The following is a 21885-nucleotide window of genomic DNA, read 5'->3' on the forward strand; positions in this document are numbered from 1 at the left end:
AAGATGTGTTTCTTGTAGGCAGCAAATAGATGGGTTTGGGGTTTTAAACCATTCAGCCAGTCTGTGTCTTTTAACTGGGGAGTTGAGACCATTTGCATTCAGTGTTGTTATTGTTAAGTATCAAATTTCCCCTGTGATGTTTCCGTAAATAGCCCTATTTATGTATTTTGGATTTCATTTGTACTTTTACTGGGTCATTTTTTGCATTTTTCTTCGTTTGTAACAATGTTCCTGTTTCTGTGTTTCTGTGTGTAGCACATCCTTGAGTATCTTTTGTAGCGCTGGGTGATTAGTTACAAATTCTTTCAATTTTGACTTGTTAAGGAAGATCCTTATTTTCCCTTCATTCATAAATGAGAATTTTGTAGGGTACAGTATTCTGGGTTGAATTTTTCTCTCTTAGGACTTAGAATATGTCTCAACATTGTCTCCTTGCCTGCAGGGTTTGCAACGAGAAGTCCAGAGTGAATCCAATTGGATTTTCTCTAAATGTGATTTGTCTTTCTCTTGTGCATATTTTAAGATGTGTTCTTTGTACTTCACTGAGGTGAACTTTGCTACAATGTGTCATGGTGAAGTTCTTGTCTGGTCATTTCTGTTGGGAGTTCTGTGTATTTCTTATACTTGGATGTTACTTTCTTTCACCAGATTGGGAAATTTCTGTTATTATTTCACAAAGAAGGCCTTCTAATCCTTTCTCTTTCCACACCTTCCAGAATTTCCAGGATTCATAAGTTGGGTTGTTTGATAGAATCTTTTTTAAAAAGATTTATTTATTTATTTGAAAGTGAGAGTTACAAAAAGAGAAGGGGGGGCACATAGAGAGAGAGAGAGAGAAAGAAAGAGGTATTCCATCCATTGGTTCACTCCCCAATTTGCTTCAATGGCCGGAGCTGAACTGATCTGATGCCAGGAGCCAGGAGCTTCTTCCTAGTCTCCCACATGGTTGCAGGGGCCCAAGGCCTTAGACATAGCAGAAAGATGGATTGGAAGTTGAACAGCCAGGTCTTGAACTGGCACCATATGGGATGCTAGCACTGCAGGCAGTGGCTTTACTGGCTATGCCACAGCACCAACCCCTTGATAGAATCTTGTAAATCTCTACTGTGATTTTTAATTTTCTGAGTTCTTCTTCCTAGATTTGGTCTGACTATATTATTTCTGGAAATTTGTCTTCTAGTTCTGATATTCTTTCTTCTGTCTCATCTATTCTATTATTAAGACTTTCCATTATATTTTTCATTTGATCTATTGAATCCTTCATTTCTAGAATTTCATTCTGTCTTCTTTTTAATATCTCAATTTTGGGGGAATGCTTTTCATTAGATCATGAATTTTCTTCTGATTGCTTCTAAGTAATTGGCCTATTAATTTTCTGAATTCCTTTTCTGGCATATCTCCAATCTCTTCTTCTTTAGATTCCATTATTGAAGAATTGTATTCTTTTGGAGAATTCATAATGTATTCCTTGTTCTTATTCAGGATTTTTCCTTTGTGTTTTGGCATTTCTGGTTGATTTTGTCTTTAATTTGTGACTTTGTTCCTGTGGTGCAATTTCCCTCCGCTGTGAGCTGCTACGTATTTGTGTGTCACAAGTGGAAGCACACAGCCCCACCTTCTGGAACCTTGTTTACTGCTAGATCATGATGGAAGTGCACCAGAGCTTTGGTGCACTAAGCCCCACCTACTGGGGCTGGGCTTGCATCTCACTGGTGCATGAGATGAACTCAGGTTTTCGATGTTTAGGACTACTCCTTGTTGTACAGCTTGTGTGATGGGAAGAAAACTAATCTGAAATGTTGTGATCTTTGTTCCCAGTTTGGGGGTTTTGTGAGGTGGCCCCCACAATTAATGGGCATGTGCATGGGAGGCAAATATGGCAGCCCCTGCTTACACTTGAAAATGTAAACAATCATTGTGGCTTCTTCCTGCTGGTTGTAGGTCCAATTGAGGCGAGGAGGGAGACATAGATGGACGGGGGTATGCCCGACTTCTCTGCTTCTTCCCCTATAATTTCTCCTTCTTCCCACCTGGCACTTCAACTGCAGTTCACCAAGCTTCCCTGTCCATTGCTATCCGAAGCTCCATTGACTTGTGACCTCTCACTTGGTTCACTGGGGAAGGAGGGAGTGACACCAGTCTCCTCATTTGGCATCTCTGCTGTGCCTAGCCACTTCCCCTTCCTCTTTACTCCCTTAGCATGGACCTACCCAGTCTCTGATGGACTCCTGGGCTTTTCTGTGTGAACTTGTCTTGATTCTATCACCAGCTTCTATCTTCTCTGCTCATTAACTATTTTGCCCCAGGTGCTATACTGCCACCTTAATTCCTCCTCTGATTGCTTTTGAGTAATCCTATGATTAATATTTTTAATTCCATTCTTGGCATTTCATTACTCTCTTCATCTTCACAGCCTGATATTGAAATGTTGTGTTCCTTTGGGTGTGGGGGTTCATGGTATCTTCCTGATTCTTACTTCTTGATTTTCTGCATTTATTTTTAGGCATTTGTGGAGTTACTTGTTTTTTTTTTTTTCTTTTCCTCTGATGGCTTTTATCTTTGAGCTATGCCTCTGTGCCTTAGTGACACATCTGCACTTTCAGTGAATACCACAAGGTGTGTGGTACATGTGGCCAAGGAACTTTGGTTAGTGCTCCAAGGTAGGGCGAGTATCAGGGTAACACCCAAGATGGTCATGGTAGATCTCCTCTTGTTAACAGAAGGGAGGAATGGTCACCTCTGTTGGTATGATACCCCCTTACCTCCTCTCCTCCAAGGTGATCAATGCCTTGGTGTTAGCCTCCAGTGTGTTCAACACTCATCTGTGCCACCATATGAACCACATAGATGACCTGCGCAGTCTTCACTGTGAACACAGTTCCCTCTACAATGACTCATCTGAGGCAACAAAGCAGCTCTGAGCATGTGGAGCCATACCCAGTGATTACTCAGATCCCCAGCTATGCCCTGCACCCTCTTATGTAACCACCAAAGCTCCATGGTCTCAGTACATAAGGCTCCCACAGCCACTGAGTGCAGAGAATTCACTCTGCCCTGCCAGCCTGACCAGTCAACAGAGAAGCAGATGTTACCTGAGCCAGCTCTTCCTAGACATCTTGATCCTCAGAGGCTGGAGGCATCTCAGTCCTACATGAGTGGCCAGCTCCTGTCACTCCTCCCAGCCAGTCTCAAACTCAGTAGAGACTGTGGATTTTTCCCTCCACTGGAACCTCTGGATCACGTGCATATGCAACAAACACTGGCTGAATATTGCTCATTCCCCACTACTGCCAAAGGTACTACCAGCCAATTGCTGTGCATGTGCACAAAGGCTTCTTTAGCTGCCACCCAAACCCAAAATGGTGCCTACACTTTCTCCCCTAGGCAATGGGTGCTATCTTGGAGAGGTTGGAGTGAAATAAATATGGCCCCCTCTACTTCCACTGGCTCCCTGGGTTATTGCTAGCCCCCAGGGCTCCTGTCTGGACTCATGGCATACTCTCTCTCTGACTATGTCACCATGGGTTGCTGCAGTCTGTTCTCACCTCTTTCTCCAAGCTTCTGCCCAGTTGAGCTCTTGGTTACTGCAGTCACATGTTGTTTGGATGTTCGTGCTGTGTGTCCACACCTTCCACAGGTCCACAGCATTCATCTTCTAGCATTTCCAGTATGATTTTCTCTCCATTTTCTCCCTGAGAGTGCACTTCCTATGGTTTTGTGTTTGTTTGTTTGTTTTTGTATATTGTTATGTGTTTTGCTTTTCACTATTTATCCTTAGTCTAGCATAGTATGTCATTTCTTAAAGCACCATCTTGGAATCCCACCAGAGCAGCCTTTAGTTGGGGACTAGTCTGTTAATTATCTTAATAGTAAGAACTATAGAGTGCACTCACATATACGTTGAAGCAGCATGTTATACACTTTAAACATACACAATTGTGATTTGCCAGGTATATTTCAAAGAAACTAGGGAGAATAAAAGAGCTTCTTGAAGGGGGAGGTAAGTGCTACATGTTAACATATCCAATGATGTTATCCTTGTTAAAGGGTAGAACAACATCCAAGCGTAAGAAAAACAGCATGCCAATATTGCAGGCAAACAGGGTACTCTGCCTCTGATGGGGGATAGAGGTGGTGGTGGGCAGCATCCCTGGTTGAGGAGACTGCACTGCTAGAAAGGAGGCTGATCCACAGGGTGCCTATGCTTCACCAAAAACCTTGGAGTTTCTGCTGTACCTAAGAAGGATGCAGAAATTACAAGTCCAAATTATACGTTTATCAACAATAATTTCCACATCAGAAGACTAGATTTTTTCTCCCTGAAGTACTTTTCCTGCTTGCTGGTTTCCAGGCAACTGAGGTGCTCCAGACCTTCCTGCAGTCTCAGACAGCAACAGAGAACTCCATCCTGCAGGCAGACAAGGCTCTCACTGATGCAGAGAAGGCCCTAGCAGGTACGGGGCCGGGCTCAGCTCACAGGAGGGTGGGAAGGTTCATGCGAAGCCCGCCTATTTATTGAAGAAGAAGTTTTTCCTGGAGCAAGAGACTTCTCCAGACTACTGAGCACATGGTCTGCTAAACCTGAAAATAACAAGGGCAGTTGGGCTGCACATCCAGCCTATCAGTGCCTTTCTGGCACATTCTGAAACATCCTCTTGCTGTTTAGGGGAAGATCTTCCCCTCCCACTTGCAGCATTGCTGTTAAAGCTGCCTGGTCTTGAACTCAACGGTTTTTCTTCCCTTGTTAATGTTTGTGAAACAGCTGGGGAGGCCAAGAGGGAGGCCGCTGAGAAGGAACGGGAAGTGCTAAGACAGAGGGAGCAGGAGATGCAGCAAAAGATGGAGGCTCAAGAGAGAAGCTTCCAGGAGAACATCGCTCAACTGAAGGAGAAGATGGAGCGGGAAAGGGAGGACCTCCTCAGAGAGCAGGAGAGGATGCTGGAGCACAAGCTGAAGGTGAGTCTGGGGGCTGGGCGGTGCCCCGGGGGACAGTGTTCTGGATCCTGGGAAGGGCGGGACCCAATGTCAAGCACAGGTGTCATCCCAGAGGGAACCTAAAAGACAATTGTCCCACTGCAACCTCAAATACACCTGGGTCCCCCTGAAGCATGGAAATCTAGGAGTCTCCAGCCACTTATGGAGTGTTGGACTTTGGAGACACAAATGACATTCTCCTGGGTTTGGGGCTGCAGTTGTTGCTCCAATTGTGAAATGGTCTCACTAAGCCCCTATGCAATGGGACCTTAGCTACTGGTGCTTGAGATTTCTGGAACAACTCTCAAAGAGACTGAAATAGGTTTATCTGGTCTGATAATATCAAATTTGACCTGATAGAAAATGGAGGACTCTGAATCTGGTCCATTGTTTCCAGATCTGCCTGATCATCCTTTATGACTAAAGTAACATACACATCCTTTGTCCCAGCGTGGGGTTTGATAAGCACTGTCCTGTGTGGTGTCAGCACTTCTCAGGAGTTGCTGGATGAGCTCAGCTGTGCCACCTCATGGAAATGAGAGCCAATTAGAATTTAATCCACATTCTTTCCCAATGAGCTTTCTTTGTCCCTATACAAAACTCCCCACTTTTCCCTGGGGAAATGATGCTAAGGAAAACTCACAAAAGTTAAATCATGGATTTTCTCCTATTCAAGACAAAACTTCTGGCTATATTGGAGGACAAATTCCTAAAAAAAACCTTCTAAAATGGTAGACAAATAGACATATGTGCTTAAATACTGACATAGTTAAATGTAAAACTCTTATGCTTAATGAAAAAGGTTTTGAAAGTGGACTTTTCATTTCATAGGCTCAAAAAGACATGCTTACAGAAGTATTTAAAAAGGATGCTGCTAAGGTAAATAAAAAGATCAAGCGGCTAACAGAAGAGATTGAAGTAATTGAAAATCAAGGACAAGTGTTGTTTTCAGTACTTCCTTCTTTCCTGGGTAGTACATTTGGTTCTGTATTGACTAAGCTGTCACCAGAAGTTATTTCAAGGCTGTTAAGAAAGTTATAGGCTGAGATTTCTTGGGCAGGAAAATATAAAATGGGCTTTCTTTTTTCATTTTAATAGCATAACAGCGTTGCTCATTGTAAAAAATATGTATGTCATGGAAGTTTCATTAAAAATTTTAAAAAATAAATATAATTATTAAAGGATAACAGGACCTTGTATCCTAAAAAGAAAAACTGAATTTTTATTGAATTATTATGACAAATTGGGCTGTTAATTGGAATATAATGAAATTGTTCATAAAAACAATTTGAATGAAAGCTAAAATTCACGGCAAGATAAAGAAAAAACGTGTAATTTGTGCTACAGATGGAGATATTTAAGTTGTGATGAGTCCTTGAATATCAATGAGTTTAGAACAGCAACCACATTTTTTAAATAGCCAAAATAAAAAAATGCTTAATGTTACTGATAATAAAAGATATGCAAAGTAAAATTATGTGGTTCCTTTTTCAGTTGCATAAAGGGCAAGGAAAAAGAGCTTTAATAGCACACTGAGAAACCAAGGCATTTGGGAAATTGAGAGTTGCTCATATTTGCTAGTGTGAGTGTCAACTCTTACAGTTATGTATGAAAAATTAAAATGTAGGTGACTTTTTATACACCAATTGTACCTTTTGTAATTTCTTTCATAGACTTGTATACCCAAGTTGAAATGGTGTGTATGTACTATTCTGTTCATTGCAGGATCATTGTAATGCCAAGGCTTGACAGCTCTTTAATGTAAATAAGAAATATTGAATGTAACTTCAGAGGGTACTCTATAATCAGTAAAATGAAAGGGGGACAAAGCTAAAATTAAAAGAAAAAAGAGGACAGACACTTGGTCTGGAGTTAAGACACCATGTGGACATCCCAATGCTGTGTTGTAGTGACTGGGATTGAGTCCCTTTTCTGCCCCTGATTCCAGCTTCATGCTGCTGTGCACCCTGGTAACAGGTGAGGGCTCACATTATGGGGCCTCATCATTCAAGAGAGTACTGATCAACTGCCTGGCAAGTGCTTGCCAATGATCGCAGGTATTTGGGGAGAGAATCAGAAGGTGAATGGTGTTTCCTTCTCTCTCTGCTTTCAAATAAATAAATGAATTTTTTTTTAAATTTGAAATAAGAATAAAAATAAAATGAAAGTTGAATGGAATTTAGTCTGGAGTATAAAGTTATTATCTCTTTGCAGGGCTTCCAATTTTTCTCCCTCTGGCTTGCCTCTTCACAGACGCTTCCAGGAGCCTCTTTAGGTCACTGCCTTTTATTCTGTCACCTATCAGATTCTCCTCCTCAGGCATTTCTCTGGAGGGTGCCCATCTGCTCTGATGGCTGTCCTCTCCCATTAAACCTAACGTAATGGTGAACAATCTCCAGTGCACTTCTTGTCCCTGGCACCTTGGTCCCTAGTCCACAGTCACCCATGGGACCTGTCTTGCAGCTGCCTGAAATTTTTGCTTCAGAGGCAGTCCTAAGAAGCAGAATGTCGACTAAGCATCATTGTCCTAAGGGGTTTTTTGGGTAAATAGAAAATAAGACTAAAATTCAACTTAAATCTAAAAAGATGTCTTTTGTAAATAACAATCTCACGTACAAAAATTGGTTTCAGCTGCAGTGAGACATTAGGTTTAAGATCACTGCCTACAAATTTTGCATTTTATCTTGCTAAGCCTGTTTTATAACTTAGGGAAATGCAAATGAAAATCATGATGGGCCATTACCTGACTCCAGGTAGAAAGGCTTTTATCAAAGACCCAAATAACAAGTGCTGGTCAAGTGTGGAGAAAAGAGAATCCTTGCCCACTATTGGGCATGTATTGTGGAAAAGTTTAGAGACTCCTCAAAAAGCAAAAACTAGAACCCCCATCCAATCCAGCATTCCACTCTTGAGTGCATATGCAGGGAAAGGAAGTCAGTCTATGCAAGAGATGCTGCACTTGCAAGTTCACTACAGCATAATAGCTGAGACATAGAAACAACCACAGAGCTCATCTAAAGATGAAGGGATAAAATCCGGCACATCGGCCGGCGCCGCGGCTCACTAGGCTAATCCTCCGCCTTGCGGCGCTGGCACACCGGGTTCTAGTCCCGGTCGGGGCACCGGATTCTGTCCCAGTTGCCCCTCTTCCAGGCCAGCTCTCTGCTGTGGCCAGGGAGTGCAGTGGAGGATGGCCCAAGTGCTTGGGCCCTGCACCCGCATGGGAGACCAGGAGAAGCACCTGGCTCCTGCCTTCGGATCAGCACAGTGCGCCAGCTGTGGCGGCCATTGGAGGGTGAACCAACAGCAAAGGAAGACCTTTCTCTCTGTCTCTCTCTCTCACTGTCCACTCCTGCCTGTCAAAAAATAAATAAATCAATAAAATAAAATAAAATCCGGCACATCTGCACAACGGAACACAAACCAGGATATTTTAACACCAAGTTACACGTAGAGAAGGCAGCTCTATCAGATGGGGGTAAACCCCCAGCGATTTCCCAAGTCTCCTTTCCTGGGGTCACGTGGGCTGAGGATACAAACGCCTCCCTTCTGGGTCTTCCACAAGCACCTCTGGTCACTCTGATGCCGTTCAAGCAAGGGACCATGCACTCTAAAAGTGGATGTAAACACGCATGGTCAGACCGTACAGTGAATTCCAACAGCTGAGTAGTGAAAGTGAGAGTAGAGCTCCGTGAAATGTAACTTGGTGAACTCTGGAATATTTGTGTGGTTTTAAAACATCAGGTGAAACTTGGAGGATTCAACTCGTCTAAGGTAAGGGTCTTTCCTCTCTATTCCTCCAAAGCCCAGCAGGGGACAGCAGGAAAGAGCAGGGAGGCAGGGGGGAAGGACCCCACAGCAGTGCCACTGCCAGGGGCTGGATCTGGGTCTCATTCCCAGAAAGGACTTGAGCCGCCCTGCGCAGAAGAGGATAGGATCCGTCATTCTGCATCCCAAGCAGGACTCTGCTGCAGCCCCCAGTGGAAAACCGAGTGGGAGCTGCGCATCCGGGGCACATGTGGATACCTGCCACCTCCTCTGGGCCCCACAGAGACGCTGCACCTAGGGCCGGCCCCCAGCGCCCCCGGGAGTCCTCTGGCCCCCAGCGCCCAAGCCAACACAGAGACAGCGCTGGGGAAGGGAAGGGGGCCTTGGTGACTAAGCGCCATGGTGCACTCACCAGGCCAGGGCGCCGCAGTCAGAAACAAGTTCCCTCTTACACTCTGGTCTGGCTCCTCTGGTCTGGCTCCTCGGGAATCCACTCCTACGAAGCTGAAAATGAAAACATAGCTGATCACCGCAATAAGGACTGAGGGAGGCGGACAGAAATCAAACCGCACTCATATCTTGCTAGCCTTGGAGATTTGTTGTTGTTGTTGTTGTTACATATTTATTTATTTATTTTTAATTTATTTTTAAGGAATATAAATGTCATAAGTACAACTTTAGGAATATAGTTATCCTTCCCACCATATCCATCCTCCCACCCCTCCCCCTCCTCCCTCTCCCCTTCCCAGTCCCATTCTGCATTGCGGCGCATTTGCAAGTATCTTTGCACACAGAAGACCAACTCCATACACAGTAGAGATTTTAACAGCGTTAGTCAACAGGCAGAAGACAGGTTTGTGGAATCCCACGCTAGGAACATCCCTGGGTTCCCGCAAGTTTCTGGACCGCTCTGCCCCTGCTCCTCACAGATGGAGTCCCTGTCCCTCTGTCCACTGGTGAGCCTTCCGACAGGCAGGGGCTGCCCTTCCACATGCCTGGAGCCACTGCCTGTGTTACAGCGCACATTCTTGGCTGGGTGTGCACGGTGTTCCGGAAGAGCTGAGGCTGTGGGGAAACTAGCGCGGTCATTTTCTCCCGCTGCTTCTGGTTGCTGGAAGTGCACTATTAAATAGAAGGCTACCTATGTGGACACTGTAATAGGAAGCCCTCTTTCTCTCACAGTTGTGCTAATTGAGGGAACTGGTGGAATCTGCCTCTAGGGCTACTTTTTTACCAGGGAAAGGTAGAATCATGTGACAGAGAGCACAACAGACATCGAATGTCACCCGACGTGTCCCCGTAGGCGGACCACTCTCATGAGGCACCTGGGGATCTAATGGCTGCTGTGAGGAGCCAGGGGCATTATTGCCAGGAATGATTGTGGCTTAAAATATTATATCTAACAGGTGCAGTATGACATTGGGTTAATTGGCCCCTCATACGAATTTCCTACCCAAATGAGATGATAGATTCTTTCTCTTCAAATTCAGTTCTGAGTGCCCTTTGTGTCTCTGTTTCTTTTAAAATTATCTACCAGAAATTTGAAAGTTCATGATCTTATTTTTTTGAGTGACAGTGAGACAACAAGCGGGAGACACACATGCAGAGAAAGACTGAGAGAGGTGGCTGCCATTTACCCATTCACGTGTCAGGTGCCCGCAGTGCCACAGCTAACACTGTCAGGAACTCTCTGGCCTCAGCTCACCTTCTCAGCCTGCAAGCTGAGCTTACACAAATAAGAGCAATCAAAGTCATTTACAGTTTTCCACGAATGCAAAATCTGGTATCCATTTCAAGACTTTGATGGAAACTTCATCTTCTCTCAGATGAGACTGAAAGTGAAAGCTGGGCAAGGTTTCTTTGAAATAGAATTCATGGTGAGAAATGAACTGTCTTTTCTTCTAATTACATCTAATGTTTCTATTAGGCAACCAAAACATAGTTCCAGGGACACTTGAATGCTTTTGTGAATTTTTATGTAATAACAGCTTTCTACCTACCATCGAACTACTGTCTGCAGATAAGTTTGAAATATTGATCACAAGTGATTTAACTATGATTGCATTTAGGATGATTCCAGCGGAGGAATGTGTTCATCAGCCTATAGCAGGTTTATATGAAGATACTCCAGATTTAATGGCAGGGCCATTTCAGTAATGAGTCATTGTTTTTTCATCATTTTCTATGAATTATGAATTTCTGTTCACAAATATAAATTATTTTATAGCCACAAAAGTATACATGACATTGGAGAGATTTCCATTTTAAGTAAAAATCATTGATTTCAATAAATAATTTCTAGATTATTCTTATCTATTGGGAGATTCTTTTCAACTGGTCATTTGTTGTTAGATAGATGTTTCACAAGCACCAGCACTGGGCATGGCACTGTTGTATTAGGGTTCACTGGGTACCAAGGAATTAGTGACATACACATAGTTCAGATGAAAGGGCGTCTTGGAATAAGAGATTATACTGACTCCAGGTTTACACAGAAAGCAGGTTATGGGAGAGTTGCAGAGGACAAAAGAGATACTTCAGGGGCCGGCGCTGTAGTGCAGCAGGTTAACGCCCTGACCTGAAGCACCAGCATCCCATATGGAAGCCAGTTCAAGACCCAGCTGCTCCACTTCCTATCCAGCTCTCTGCTATGTCCTGGGAAAGCAGTGGAAATCCTTAGGTTCCTGCACCTACATGGGAGACCTGGAGGAAACTCCTGGCTCCTGGCTTCGGATTGACGTAATTCTGGCCACTGTGGCCAACTGGGGAGTGAACTATCGGATGGAAGATTCTCTCTCTCATTCTCATTCTCTCTCTCTCTCTCTCTCTCTCTCTGCCTCTGCTCTCTCTGTGTATCTCAGACTTTCAAATAAACTAATAAATCTTAAAAAAAAGAGATACTTCATCCTGCCAGTACATCAGAGGGACATAGCTCAAAAACAAGAGCAGACTGGAACTGGGGCAAATTATTATTGCATTTGTGTGGTAATTTGCTTTACAAATTTCTGCAGTGTGCTGTGCGCATGTAGATGCAGATCCATTTACAGCCATGGGGTGGTCAGTGAACAGGGGAGTTGCCCTTACCAGGAATACGCAATCACCTGGAGAGTTTGCACAGGAATATCCTTCTTGAAGTGGATAGCAAAGCATTTGCTAAAAGGGTTTAGAGTTGGTAGAAGTAATAAAGCTGTGGGGTTGGAAGTGTGGACGGGTCAGAGGAATGAATAGAATCTGGCTCCCTAAATGAACAAGGCACAAGAACAGTAGACTGAGCTGATCCTCCTAGTCATGCTGTGTCACTAGCAGTACCTGCTGATTTCCTTCTTCCCAGTACAGAGAGAATCCTGCCCTGATCTGCCTCCAGCACCAGCATTTCTGCTAAGGAACCTCACTGTCCTCCTGTTTCACAGAATGGTTCTCTCCAGGTGCAGACAATTGTTTTGAAAGATCTGATATCCTTGGGGCTGACCCTGTGGCGCAATGGGTTAAAGCCACTGCCTACACTGACAGCATCCCATATGGGCGTCACTTCAAGTCCCAGCTGCTCCACATCCCATCCAACTTCTCCCACACGGGAGACCCAGAAGAGGCTCCTCCTGGCTCCTGGCCCCAGCCTAGACTAGCCCTGGTCATTTCAGCCATTTGGGGATTGAACCAACTGATGGAAAATCTCTCTCTCTCTCTCTCTCTCTCTCTCTTCCTGTGTGTGTGTGTGTGACTTTGCCTTACAAATAAATAAATCAATCTTAAAAAATAAATAAATACACAAACAATATAAAACAATAAATATAAAGCATTATAAAATATAAATATAAAACTAATAAATCAATCAATCTTAAAAAATCTTATCTCCTTGCTGTTGTCAGTGTACATGGATATTACAGAAAAAATCCATAGGGGATTTTTTTCCCTGTATTGTAAAGCGCAGGTCAAATATGTGCCTGTGGGAATTTAGGCTTGCCAATTTCTAACCACCAGGGCTACTGACACTACCAAAAGAAGCTGACATCTGCCAATCCATGTGGCTTCCTCAACACAAATGGATGCAAAGAACCAAGGTGAAGTTCAAGAGAGACCCACAGGTGCCAGGAACAGTATAAAGCTAAATCTTGAGGTCAGGGCTTAACTCAAGGGTGACTTGGCCCCCACCACCTTCAAGAAGTCAGGATTATACCTGGAATGACATAGGGTACTTGACAACTTCCATGAATGGGAGTTCTGAAAAAGAGTGAGTCTGAGGCATGGTGCTTCAGCCTTTGCGAAATGATGGAAAAGTGAGGCAAATCAGCATCATTGCCCATTTTTATCCTGTCTGATTCAGCTCAGGTGAGCATAGATCCTGAGAACCAGCTCCTGGCCCGTGGACCTATTTGTGAATATGAAGAGAGATTCTTGAGGACAGAATATGGAATAAAATCAGTATCTACTAAAAGAAGACTTTATGAAATAGTGAGAGGAGGCAAGATGGCAGAATAGGCAGGGAGCACACTGATAGTCCGGGGAGAGACAGTTTAATAAAAGTGGAGACACTGCAGATTCAAGGAAGAGTAGGGGAGGAAACAGCAGAAGAAACTCTTCCGGAACGCGTGATTCACAGTGGACCTGCGTGGAGAGCGTGGGAGCCCACAGTTCGGGACACCAGCGGCATACTCAACACACCAGCGCTGGAACGCGAGGTGAGCCGAACCTCAATAGCCTGAGACACAGGCAGGCAGGCAAGCAGAGAGAGGAGACTAGAGGGAACGACCCCCGGGGGGTGGGGGGAAGTTCACCAGGCTAACTGGAAGAGAGAGAGAGAGAAAAAAAAAAAAGTGAGTGGTATGGACACGGGTTTCTCTCTCTCCGCTCACCTCTCAAGGACGAGCAAGACAAAGAGCAGGCGCCATCTTGGACATACGTCATAAGCAGAGCGACCTCAGGTCTGCACCGGCCCTGAGCCTAGCAGAAAAACCTGACTCTGGGCGGGGCGAATTAACAGGAGATTAGGACCTAGTAAATTTGTGGTGCTACTGAACTGAGACTGTGAAAAAAGAGACGGTGGGGGAGAGAACTCACGGAATTCACGTGAGTACTCTCCAGAGACGTTACAATTCCGTAACTTTGGCAACCCAGTGGGAGACTGAAGGAGAATCTGAGCCCACCCTGAGGGCAGAACAGATTCCCTGTGTGGTCCTTGGGAAAGAGCTTCTGATCTCTGGCTCCTGTGGGTATATCATTTGCCTGCTAACTACCTCCAACTTCGTTCAGCTGTGCGGAATTACTTCCCTTTTGAATCAAAGAAAGAAAGAAAGAGAGAGAGATCTACCACGCCTAACCTGGGAGTGTCACCTTTGGCACACCAAACAGAGCTCTCAGGCCACACCCATCTCAAGCCTCTAAGGCTCCATCAAAAACAGACAGTCCACTTAATCTAGAGTCATAGTATAACAAGAAAAAGCACCACAGTGAAGAAACCAAATATCTCCAATATGCCAAAAAACAAATGCAAAAACCGAGATAATAAAAACAAGGAAGTCACCATGACGCCCCCAAATGAAAAAGACACCCCAATTCAAGATTATGAAGATGATGAGTTAGAAGAAATGCAAGAAGCAGATCTCAAAAAATTGATAAGAACATTAAGAAGTTCTCAAAAACAAATTCTTGAACTACAGAAATCCTTAATGGACAAGATAGAAAATCTCTCTCGTGAAAATGAAATTTTAAAGAAGAATCAAAATGAAACGAAACCACTAGTACAACAGGAAACTGTGATAGTGACGAGAAATCATAATGAAGTGAAGAATTCAATAGATCAAATGAAAAACACAATAGAGAGCCTTACAAACAGAATGGGTGAAGCAGAAGAGAGAATATCGGAAGACAGAGAACAGGAAAGGATACAGTCAGACCAACGAAAAGAAGAGGAAATTAGAAATCTAAAACATATTGTCAGGAATCTGCAGGATACTAGTAAAAAAACCAACATTCAGGTTCTAGGAGTTCCTGAAGCATGGAGAGAGAGAAAGGATTAGAAGGCCTTTTTAGTGAGATATTAGCAGAAAATTTCCCAGGTTTGGAGAAGGACAGAGACATCCTAGTACAGGAAGCTCACAGAACCCCTAATAAACATGACCAAAAGAGATCCTCACCACGACACGTTGTAATTAAACTCTCCACAGTGAAACATAAAGAAAAGATCCTAAAATGTGCAAGAGAGAAATGTCAGATTACTCTCAGAGGATCTCCAATCAGACTCACAGCTGACTTCTCAACAGAAACCCTACAAGCTAGGAGGGAATGGTGAGATATAGCCCAGGTACTAAGAGAGAAAAACTGCCAGCCCAGAATATTATATCCTGCAAAGCTATCATTTGTCAATGAAGGTGAAATAAAGACTTTTCATAGCAAAGAGAAATTGAAAGAATTTGTCGCCACTCGTCCAGCCCTGCAAAAGATGCTTAAAGATGTGTTACACACAGAAACACAGAAACACGGTCATCAATATGAAAGAAGGTAAAGGAAGGAAAGCTCACAGCAAAAGATCACAGGGAATTCAAAGCATATATTAGAACTTATCTTTGGCAAATAGCAGGGCAAAGTTACCACTTATCATTAGTCACAGTGAACGTTAATGGCCTGAACTGTCCAGTTAAAAGACACAGATTGGCTGATTGGGCTAAGGAACAAAACCCATCTATTTGCTGCTTACAAGAAACACATCTTTCCAACAAAGATCCATACAGACTGAAAGTGAAAGGCTGGAAAAAGATATACCATGCCAACAGAAATGAAAAAAGAGCGGGTGTAGCCATCTTAATATCGGACAACATAAACTTTACCACAAAAACTGTTAAGAGAGACAAAGAGGGACACTATATAATGATTAAGGGATCAATTCAACAGGAAGATATAACAATTATCAATGTATATGCACCTAACTACAGGGCACCGGTTTATCTAAAAGATTTGAAAAGGGACGTGAAGGGAGACTTAGATCCCAATACAATAGTACTGGGGGAATTCAATACTCCACTCTCAGAAATAGACAGATCAACAGGACAGAAAATCAACAAGGATACAGTAGATTTAAATGAAACTATAGCCCAAATGGATCTAACAGATATATACAGAACTTTCAATCCTACAGCTAAAGATTTTACATTCTTCTCAGCAGTACATGGAACATTCTCTAGGACTGACCACATACTAGGCCATAAGGCAAGTCTCAGCAAATTCAAAAGAATTAGAATCATACCATGCAGCTTCTCAGACCATAAAGGAATGAAGTTGGAAATTAGCAACTCAGGAATCCCTAGAGCATACGCAAACACATGGAGATTGAACAACATGCTCCTGAATGAACAATGGGTCATAGAAGAAATTAAAATAGAAATCAAAACTTTTCTGGAAGTAAACGAGGATAACAGCACAACATACCAAAACTTATGGGACGCAGCAAAAGCAGTGTTAAGAGGAAAGTTTATATCAATAGGTGCCTACATCAAGAAATTGGAAAGGCACCAGATAGATGAGCTTTCAACGCATCTCAAGGATCTAGAAAAACTGCAGCAAACCAGACCCAAATCTAGTAGGAGAAGAGATATAATTAAAATCAGAGAAGAAATCAACAGGATTGAATCCAAAAAAAACATTACAAAAAATCAGCCAAACGAGGAGCTGGTTTTTTGAAAAAATAAACAAAATTGACACCCCATTGGCCCAACTAACTAAAAAAAGAAAAGACCCAAATCAATAAAATCAGAGATGAAAAAGGAAATGTAACAACAGACACCACAGAAATAAAAAGAATCATCAGAATTTACTACAAGAACCTGTATGGCAGCAAACGGGGAAACCTATCAGAAATGGATAGATTCCTGGACACATGCAACCTACTTAAATTGAACCAGGAAGACATCGAAAACCTAAACAGACCCATAACTGAGACAGAAATTGAAACAGTAATAAAGGCCCTCCCAACAAAGAAAAGCCCAGGACCAGATGGATTCACTGCTGAATTCTACCAGACATTTAAAGAAGAACTAACTCCAATTCTTCTCAAACTATTCAGAACAATCGAAGAAGAGGGAATCCTCCCAAATTCTTTCTATGAAGCCAGCATCAGCTTAATACCTTAGGCTGAAAAAGATGCAGCATTGAATGAAAATTACAGACCAATATCCCTGAAGAACATAGATGCAAAAATCCTCAATAAAATTCTCGCCAATAGAATGCAACAACACATCAGAAAGATCATCCACCCAGACCAAGTGGGATTCATCCCTGGTATGCAGGGATGGTTTAATTTGCACAAGACAATCAATGTGATACACCACATTAACAGACTGCAGAAGAAAAACCATATGATTATTTCAATAGACACCGAGAAAGCATTTGATAAAAACAACACCCTTTCATGATGAAAACCCTAAGCAAATTGGGTGTGGAAGGAACATTCCTCAATACAATCAAAGCAATTTCTGAAAAACCCACGACCAACATCATATTGAATGGGGAAAAGCTGGAAGCATTTCCACTGAGATCTGGTACCATACAGGGATGCCCCCTCTCACCACTGCTATTCAATATAGTTCTGGAAGTTCTAGCCAGAGCTATTAGGCAAGAAAAAGAAATTAAAGGGATACAAATTGGGAAGGAAGAAATCAAACTATCCCTCTTTGCAGATGATATGATTCTTTTTTTAGGGATCCAAAGAACTCTACTAACAGACTATTGGAACTCATAGAAGAGTTTGGCAAAGTAGCAGGGTATAAAATCAATGCACAAAAATCAACAGCCTTTGTATACACAGGCAATGCCATGGCTGAAGAAGAACTTGTAAAATCAATCCCATTCACAATAGCTACAAAAACAATCAAATACCTTGGAATAAACTTAACCAAGGACGTTAAAGATCTCTACAATGAAAATTACAAAACCTTAAAGAAAGAAATAGAAGAGGATACCAAGAAATGGAAAAATCTTCCAGGCTCATGGATTGGAAGAATCAATATCATCAAAAAGTCCATTCTCCCAAAATCAATTTATAGATTCAATGCAATACCAATCAAGATACCAAAGACCTTCTTCTCAGATCTAGAAGAAATGATGCTGAAATTCATTTGGAGACACAGGAGACCTTGAATAGCTAAAGCAATCTTGTACAACAAAAACAAAGCTGGAGGCATCACAATACCAGATTTCAGGACATACTACAGGGCAGTTGTTATCAAAACAGCATGGTACTGGTACAGAAACAGATGGATAGACCAATGGAACACAATTGAAACACCAGAAATCAATCCAAACATCTACAGCCAACTCATATTTGATCAAGGGTCCAAAACCAATCCCTGGAGTAAGGACAGTCTATTCAATACATGGTGCTGGGGAAACTGGATTTCCACGTGCAGAATCATGAAGCAAGACCCCTATCTTTCACCTTACACAAAAATCCACTCAACATGGATTAAAGACTTAAATCTACGACCTGACACCATCAAATTATTAGAGAGCATTGGAAAAACCCTGCAAGATATAGGTACCGGCAATGACTTCTTGGAAAACACCCCAGAAGCACAGGCAGTCAAAGCCAAAATTAACATTTGGGATTGCATCAAATTGAGAAGTTTCTGTACTGCAAAAGAAACAGTCAGGAAAGTGAAGAGACAACCGACAGAATGGGAAAAAATATTTGCAAACTATGCAACTGATAAAGGGTTGATAACCAGAATCTATAAAGAAGTCAAGAAACTCCACAAAAACAAAACAAACAACCCACTTAAGAGATGGGCCAAGGACCTCAATAGACATTTTTCAAAAGAGGAAATCCAAATGGCCAACAGACACATGAAAAAATGTTCAAGATCACCAGCAATCAGGGAAATGCAAATCAAAACCACAATGAGGTTCCACCTCACCCCGGTTAGAATGGCTCACATTCAGAAATCTACCAACAATAGATGCTGGAGAGGATGTGGGGAAAAAGGGACACTAACCCACTGTTGGTGGGAATGCAAACTGGTTAAGCCACTATGGAAGTCAGTCTGGAGATTCCTCAGAAACCTGAAGATAACCCTACCATGCAACCCAGCCATCCCACTCCTTGGAATTTACCCAAAGGAAATAAAATTGGCAAACAAAAAAGCTATCTGCACCTTAATGTTTATTGCAGCTCAATTCACAATAGCTAAGACCTGGAACCAACCCAAATGCCCATCAACAGTAGACGGGATAAAGAAATTATGGGACATGTACTCTATAGAATACTATTAAGCAGTCAAAAACAACGAAACCCAGTCATTTGCAACAAGATGGAGGAATTTGGAAAACATCATTCTGAGTGAATTAAGCCAGTCCCAAAGGGACAAATATCATATGTTCTCCCTGATTGGCGACAACTAACTGAGCACCAAAGGGGAAACTTGTTGAAGGGAAATGGACACTATGGGAAACAGTGACTTGATCAGCTCTTGTCCTGACTGTTGATGTACAATGTAATACTTTATCCATTTTAGTATTTTTTCTGTTCTAGTACCATTGGTTGAACTCTGTAATGAACACACAATTATTCTTAGGTGTTTAAATTTTAACTGAAAAGTGATCCCTGTTAGGAATTTGAAAAACGTTATGTTGAGTGAAATAAGCCAATCACAAAGGGACAAATACCACTTGTTTTCCTTGATAGGTGACAACTAACTGAGCACCAAAAAGGAAACCTGTTAAAGTGAAATGAACACTATGAGAAACAGTGACTTGATCAGCCCTCACCCTGACTGTTGATGAGCAGCTTAATATTTTATCCCTCTTAGTATTTTTGTTTGTTTGTTCTACTTAATACTTTTTGTTGAATACTGTAATCAATACACAATTCTTCTTAAGTGCTGAAACTTAACTGAAAAATGATCACTGTTAAATATAAGAGTGGGAATAAGAGAGGGAAGAGATGTGCAATGCGGGACATACTCAAGCTGACTTACCTCAAACAGTAGAGTTAGAAACATACCAGGGGATTCGAATTCAATCCCATCGAGGTGGCATGTACCAATGCCATCTCACTAGTCCCAGTGGTCAATTTCTGTTCACAATTGATCGTAATGATAGGACTAAGAACCAAAGGGATCACATAAACAAGACTAGTGTCTGCAAATACTAGCTGACAGAATCAAAAAGGGAGAGAATGATCCAACATGGGAAGTGAGATACACAGCTGACCCATAGAATGGCAAATGTCCTAACAGCACTCTGGCCTCAGAATCAGCCCTTAAGGCATGCAGATCCGGCTGAAATGCCCATGAGAGTATTTCAGGCATGGAAAGCCAAGACACTCTGGGGGGAAAAAAACCTAAATGAAAGATCTCCGTGAGTGAGATCCCAGTGGAAAGAATGGGTCATCAAAGAAGGAGGTACCTTTCTCTGGAGGGAGGAGAGAACTTCCACTTTGACCATGGCCTTGTCTAAAAATTATCAGAGTCAGTGAACTCAGGGGGCTTCCATAGCCTTGGCAACTCATGACAAGAGCCTAGGGTGATTACTGAGGCCATAAACAAGAGTGTCAATTTGTTAAGTCAACAACAGGAGTCACTGTGCACTTACTCCTCATGTAGGATCTTTGTCCTTAGTGTGCTGTACATTGAGATTTAATGCTATAACTAGTACTCAAACAGTATTTTTCACTTTATGTTTCTGTGTGGGAGCAAACTGTTGAAATCTTTGCTTAATGTATGCTAAACTGATCTTCTGTATATAAAGAGAAATGAAAATGAATCTTGATGTGAATGGAAGGGGAGAGGGAGGGATTAAGGGGAGGGTTGCGGGTTGGAGGGACGTTATGGGGGGGGAAGCCATTGTAATCAATATTCTGTACTTTGAAAATTTATATTCATTAAATAAAAGTTAAAAAAAAAAAAGAAATAGCATCAGTGGGGTCATACTTTCCCAGCAACAGCCTACATTTGGAGGAAGGAGCCCAACAGACGGCAATTGATGCCCGCACCTCAGAGTGGGTGAAGATTCATATGTTCTTCTCACAGTGTCCTTTACCTCACTCTTGAACTTGCCCTGATCTCTGTACATGGAACACTGCCTTCCCAGTGATTTCTGACTCCTGTGACCTCCAGATTATTGCTTAGTTACCTGTGAAGTGTTACACGAGGCAAACATGTTCTGGAAAAAGAGACAGATGTGTTACACCAAAATCTCATAAGAAAGGAAAGAATTGAAAATGTTTTGGAGGAGATTCATGGAAGAAGCTAGCTTAACTAAAATCTGGTATTCAAGTTACAGACTTTTATTTATTTATTTATTTATTTTTATTTTATTTTTTGACAGGCAGAGTGGACAGTGAGAGAGAGAGACAGAGAGAAAGGTCTTCCTTTTTGCCATTGGTTTACCTTACAATGGCCGCCATGGCGGCACGTTGGGGCCAGCGCACTGCGCTGATCCGAAGCCAGAAGCCAGGTACTTCTCCTGGTCTTCCATGGGGTGCAGGGCCCAAGCACTTGGGCCATCCTCCACTGCACTCCTGGGCCACAGCAGAGAGCTGGCCTGCAGAGGAGCAACCAGGACAGAATCCGGTGCCCCGACTGGGTTAGAACCCTGTGTGCCGGCGCTGCAAGGCGGAGGATTATCCTATTGAGCCGCGGCACCGGCCTCAAGTTACAGACTCTGACTTTCAAGTAAATCAATACATCTTTTGAGAAAAAAATAAAATGAACAGGGGCTTTTAGTCGACTGATAAGTTGCATGGAGGAAACAGGACATTATAAACAGAAAAGAGAGATCTTAAAAGTCATGTTGTTAAGTCAAGTTACAGACTTTTTAGTTCTCTCTTTTCTGTTTATGATGTCCTGTTTCCTCCATGCAACTTATCAGTCGACTAAAAGCCCCTGTTCATTTTATTTTTTTCTCAAAAGATGTATTGATTTACTTGAAAGTCAGAGTTACACACAGAGAGAAGGAGAGGTAGAGAGAGAGAGAGAGGTCATCCATCCGCTGGTTGAGTCCCCAGATGGCTGGAATGGCCGGAGGTGTGCTGGTCTGAAGCCAGGAGCTTCTTCCGCGTCTCCCATGTTAGTACAGGGGCCCATGGACTTGGGCCATCTTCTACTGCTTTCCCAGGCCACAGCAGAGAGCTGGATCGGAAGTGGAGTTGCCGGGACT

At 42.7% G+C, this 21885-nt stretch overlaps 2 protein-coding genes across 6 annotated transcripts in view; one reads left to right on the plus strand and one right to left on the minus strand.

Annotated features, from left to right (window-relative positions):
- Positions 1–7152, plus strand: part of LOC108177586 (guanylate-binding protein 7) — a 38000-nt gene extending 30848 nt beyond the window's left edge. For all 3 annotated transcript variants that reach the window (XM_089300428.1, XM_070078121.2, XM_070078124.2), the window contains exons 9-11: positions 4352–4454; positions 4763–4956; positions 5806–7152. In XM_089300428.1, the coding sequence (XP_089156554.1) occupies positions 4352–4454; positions 4763–4956; positions 5806–6015 (507 nt within the window). In that variant the 3' untranslated portion in view covers positions 6016–7152. The remainder of the gene's footprint in view (positions 1–4351; positions 4455–4762; positions 4957–5805) is intronic.
- LOC138843111 (guanylate-binding protein 4) overlaps positions 3937–21885 on the minus strand; it is a 90448-nt gene continuing 72499 nt past the window's right edge. Inside the window, exons 13-14 of one of the 3 annotated variants that reach the window (XM_089300405.1) lie at positions 9155–9238; positions 3937–4236 (exon numbers count right to left, since the gene is read on the minus strand). In XM_089300405.1, the coding sequence (XP_089156531.1) occupies positions 9191–9238 (48 nt within the window). In that variant the 3' untranslated portion in view covers positions 3937–4236; positions 9155–9190. Of the gene's footprint in view, positions 4237–8568; positions 8585–9154; positions 9247–21885 lie in introns of those variants that run through there. The other 2 variants (XM_070078107.2, XM_089300404.1) reach the window with 2 other exon arrangements.

Source organism: Oryctolagus cuniculus, chromosome 7 (genome assembly GCF_051225735.1).
Source record: "Oryctolagus cuniculus isolate XC-2025 breed Fujian yellow rabbit chromosome 7, ASM5122573v1, whole genome shotgun sequence".
Classification (NCBI taxonomy): Eukaryota; Metazoa; Chordata; class Mammalia; order Lagomorpha; family Leporidae; genus Oryctolagus; species Oryctolagus cuniculus.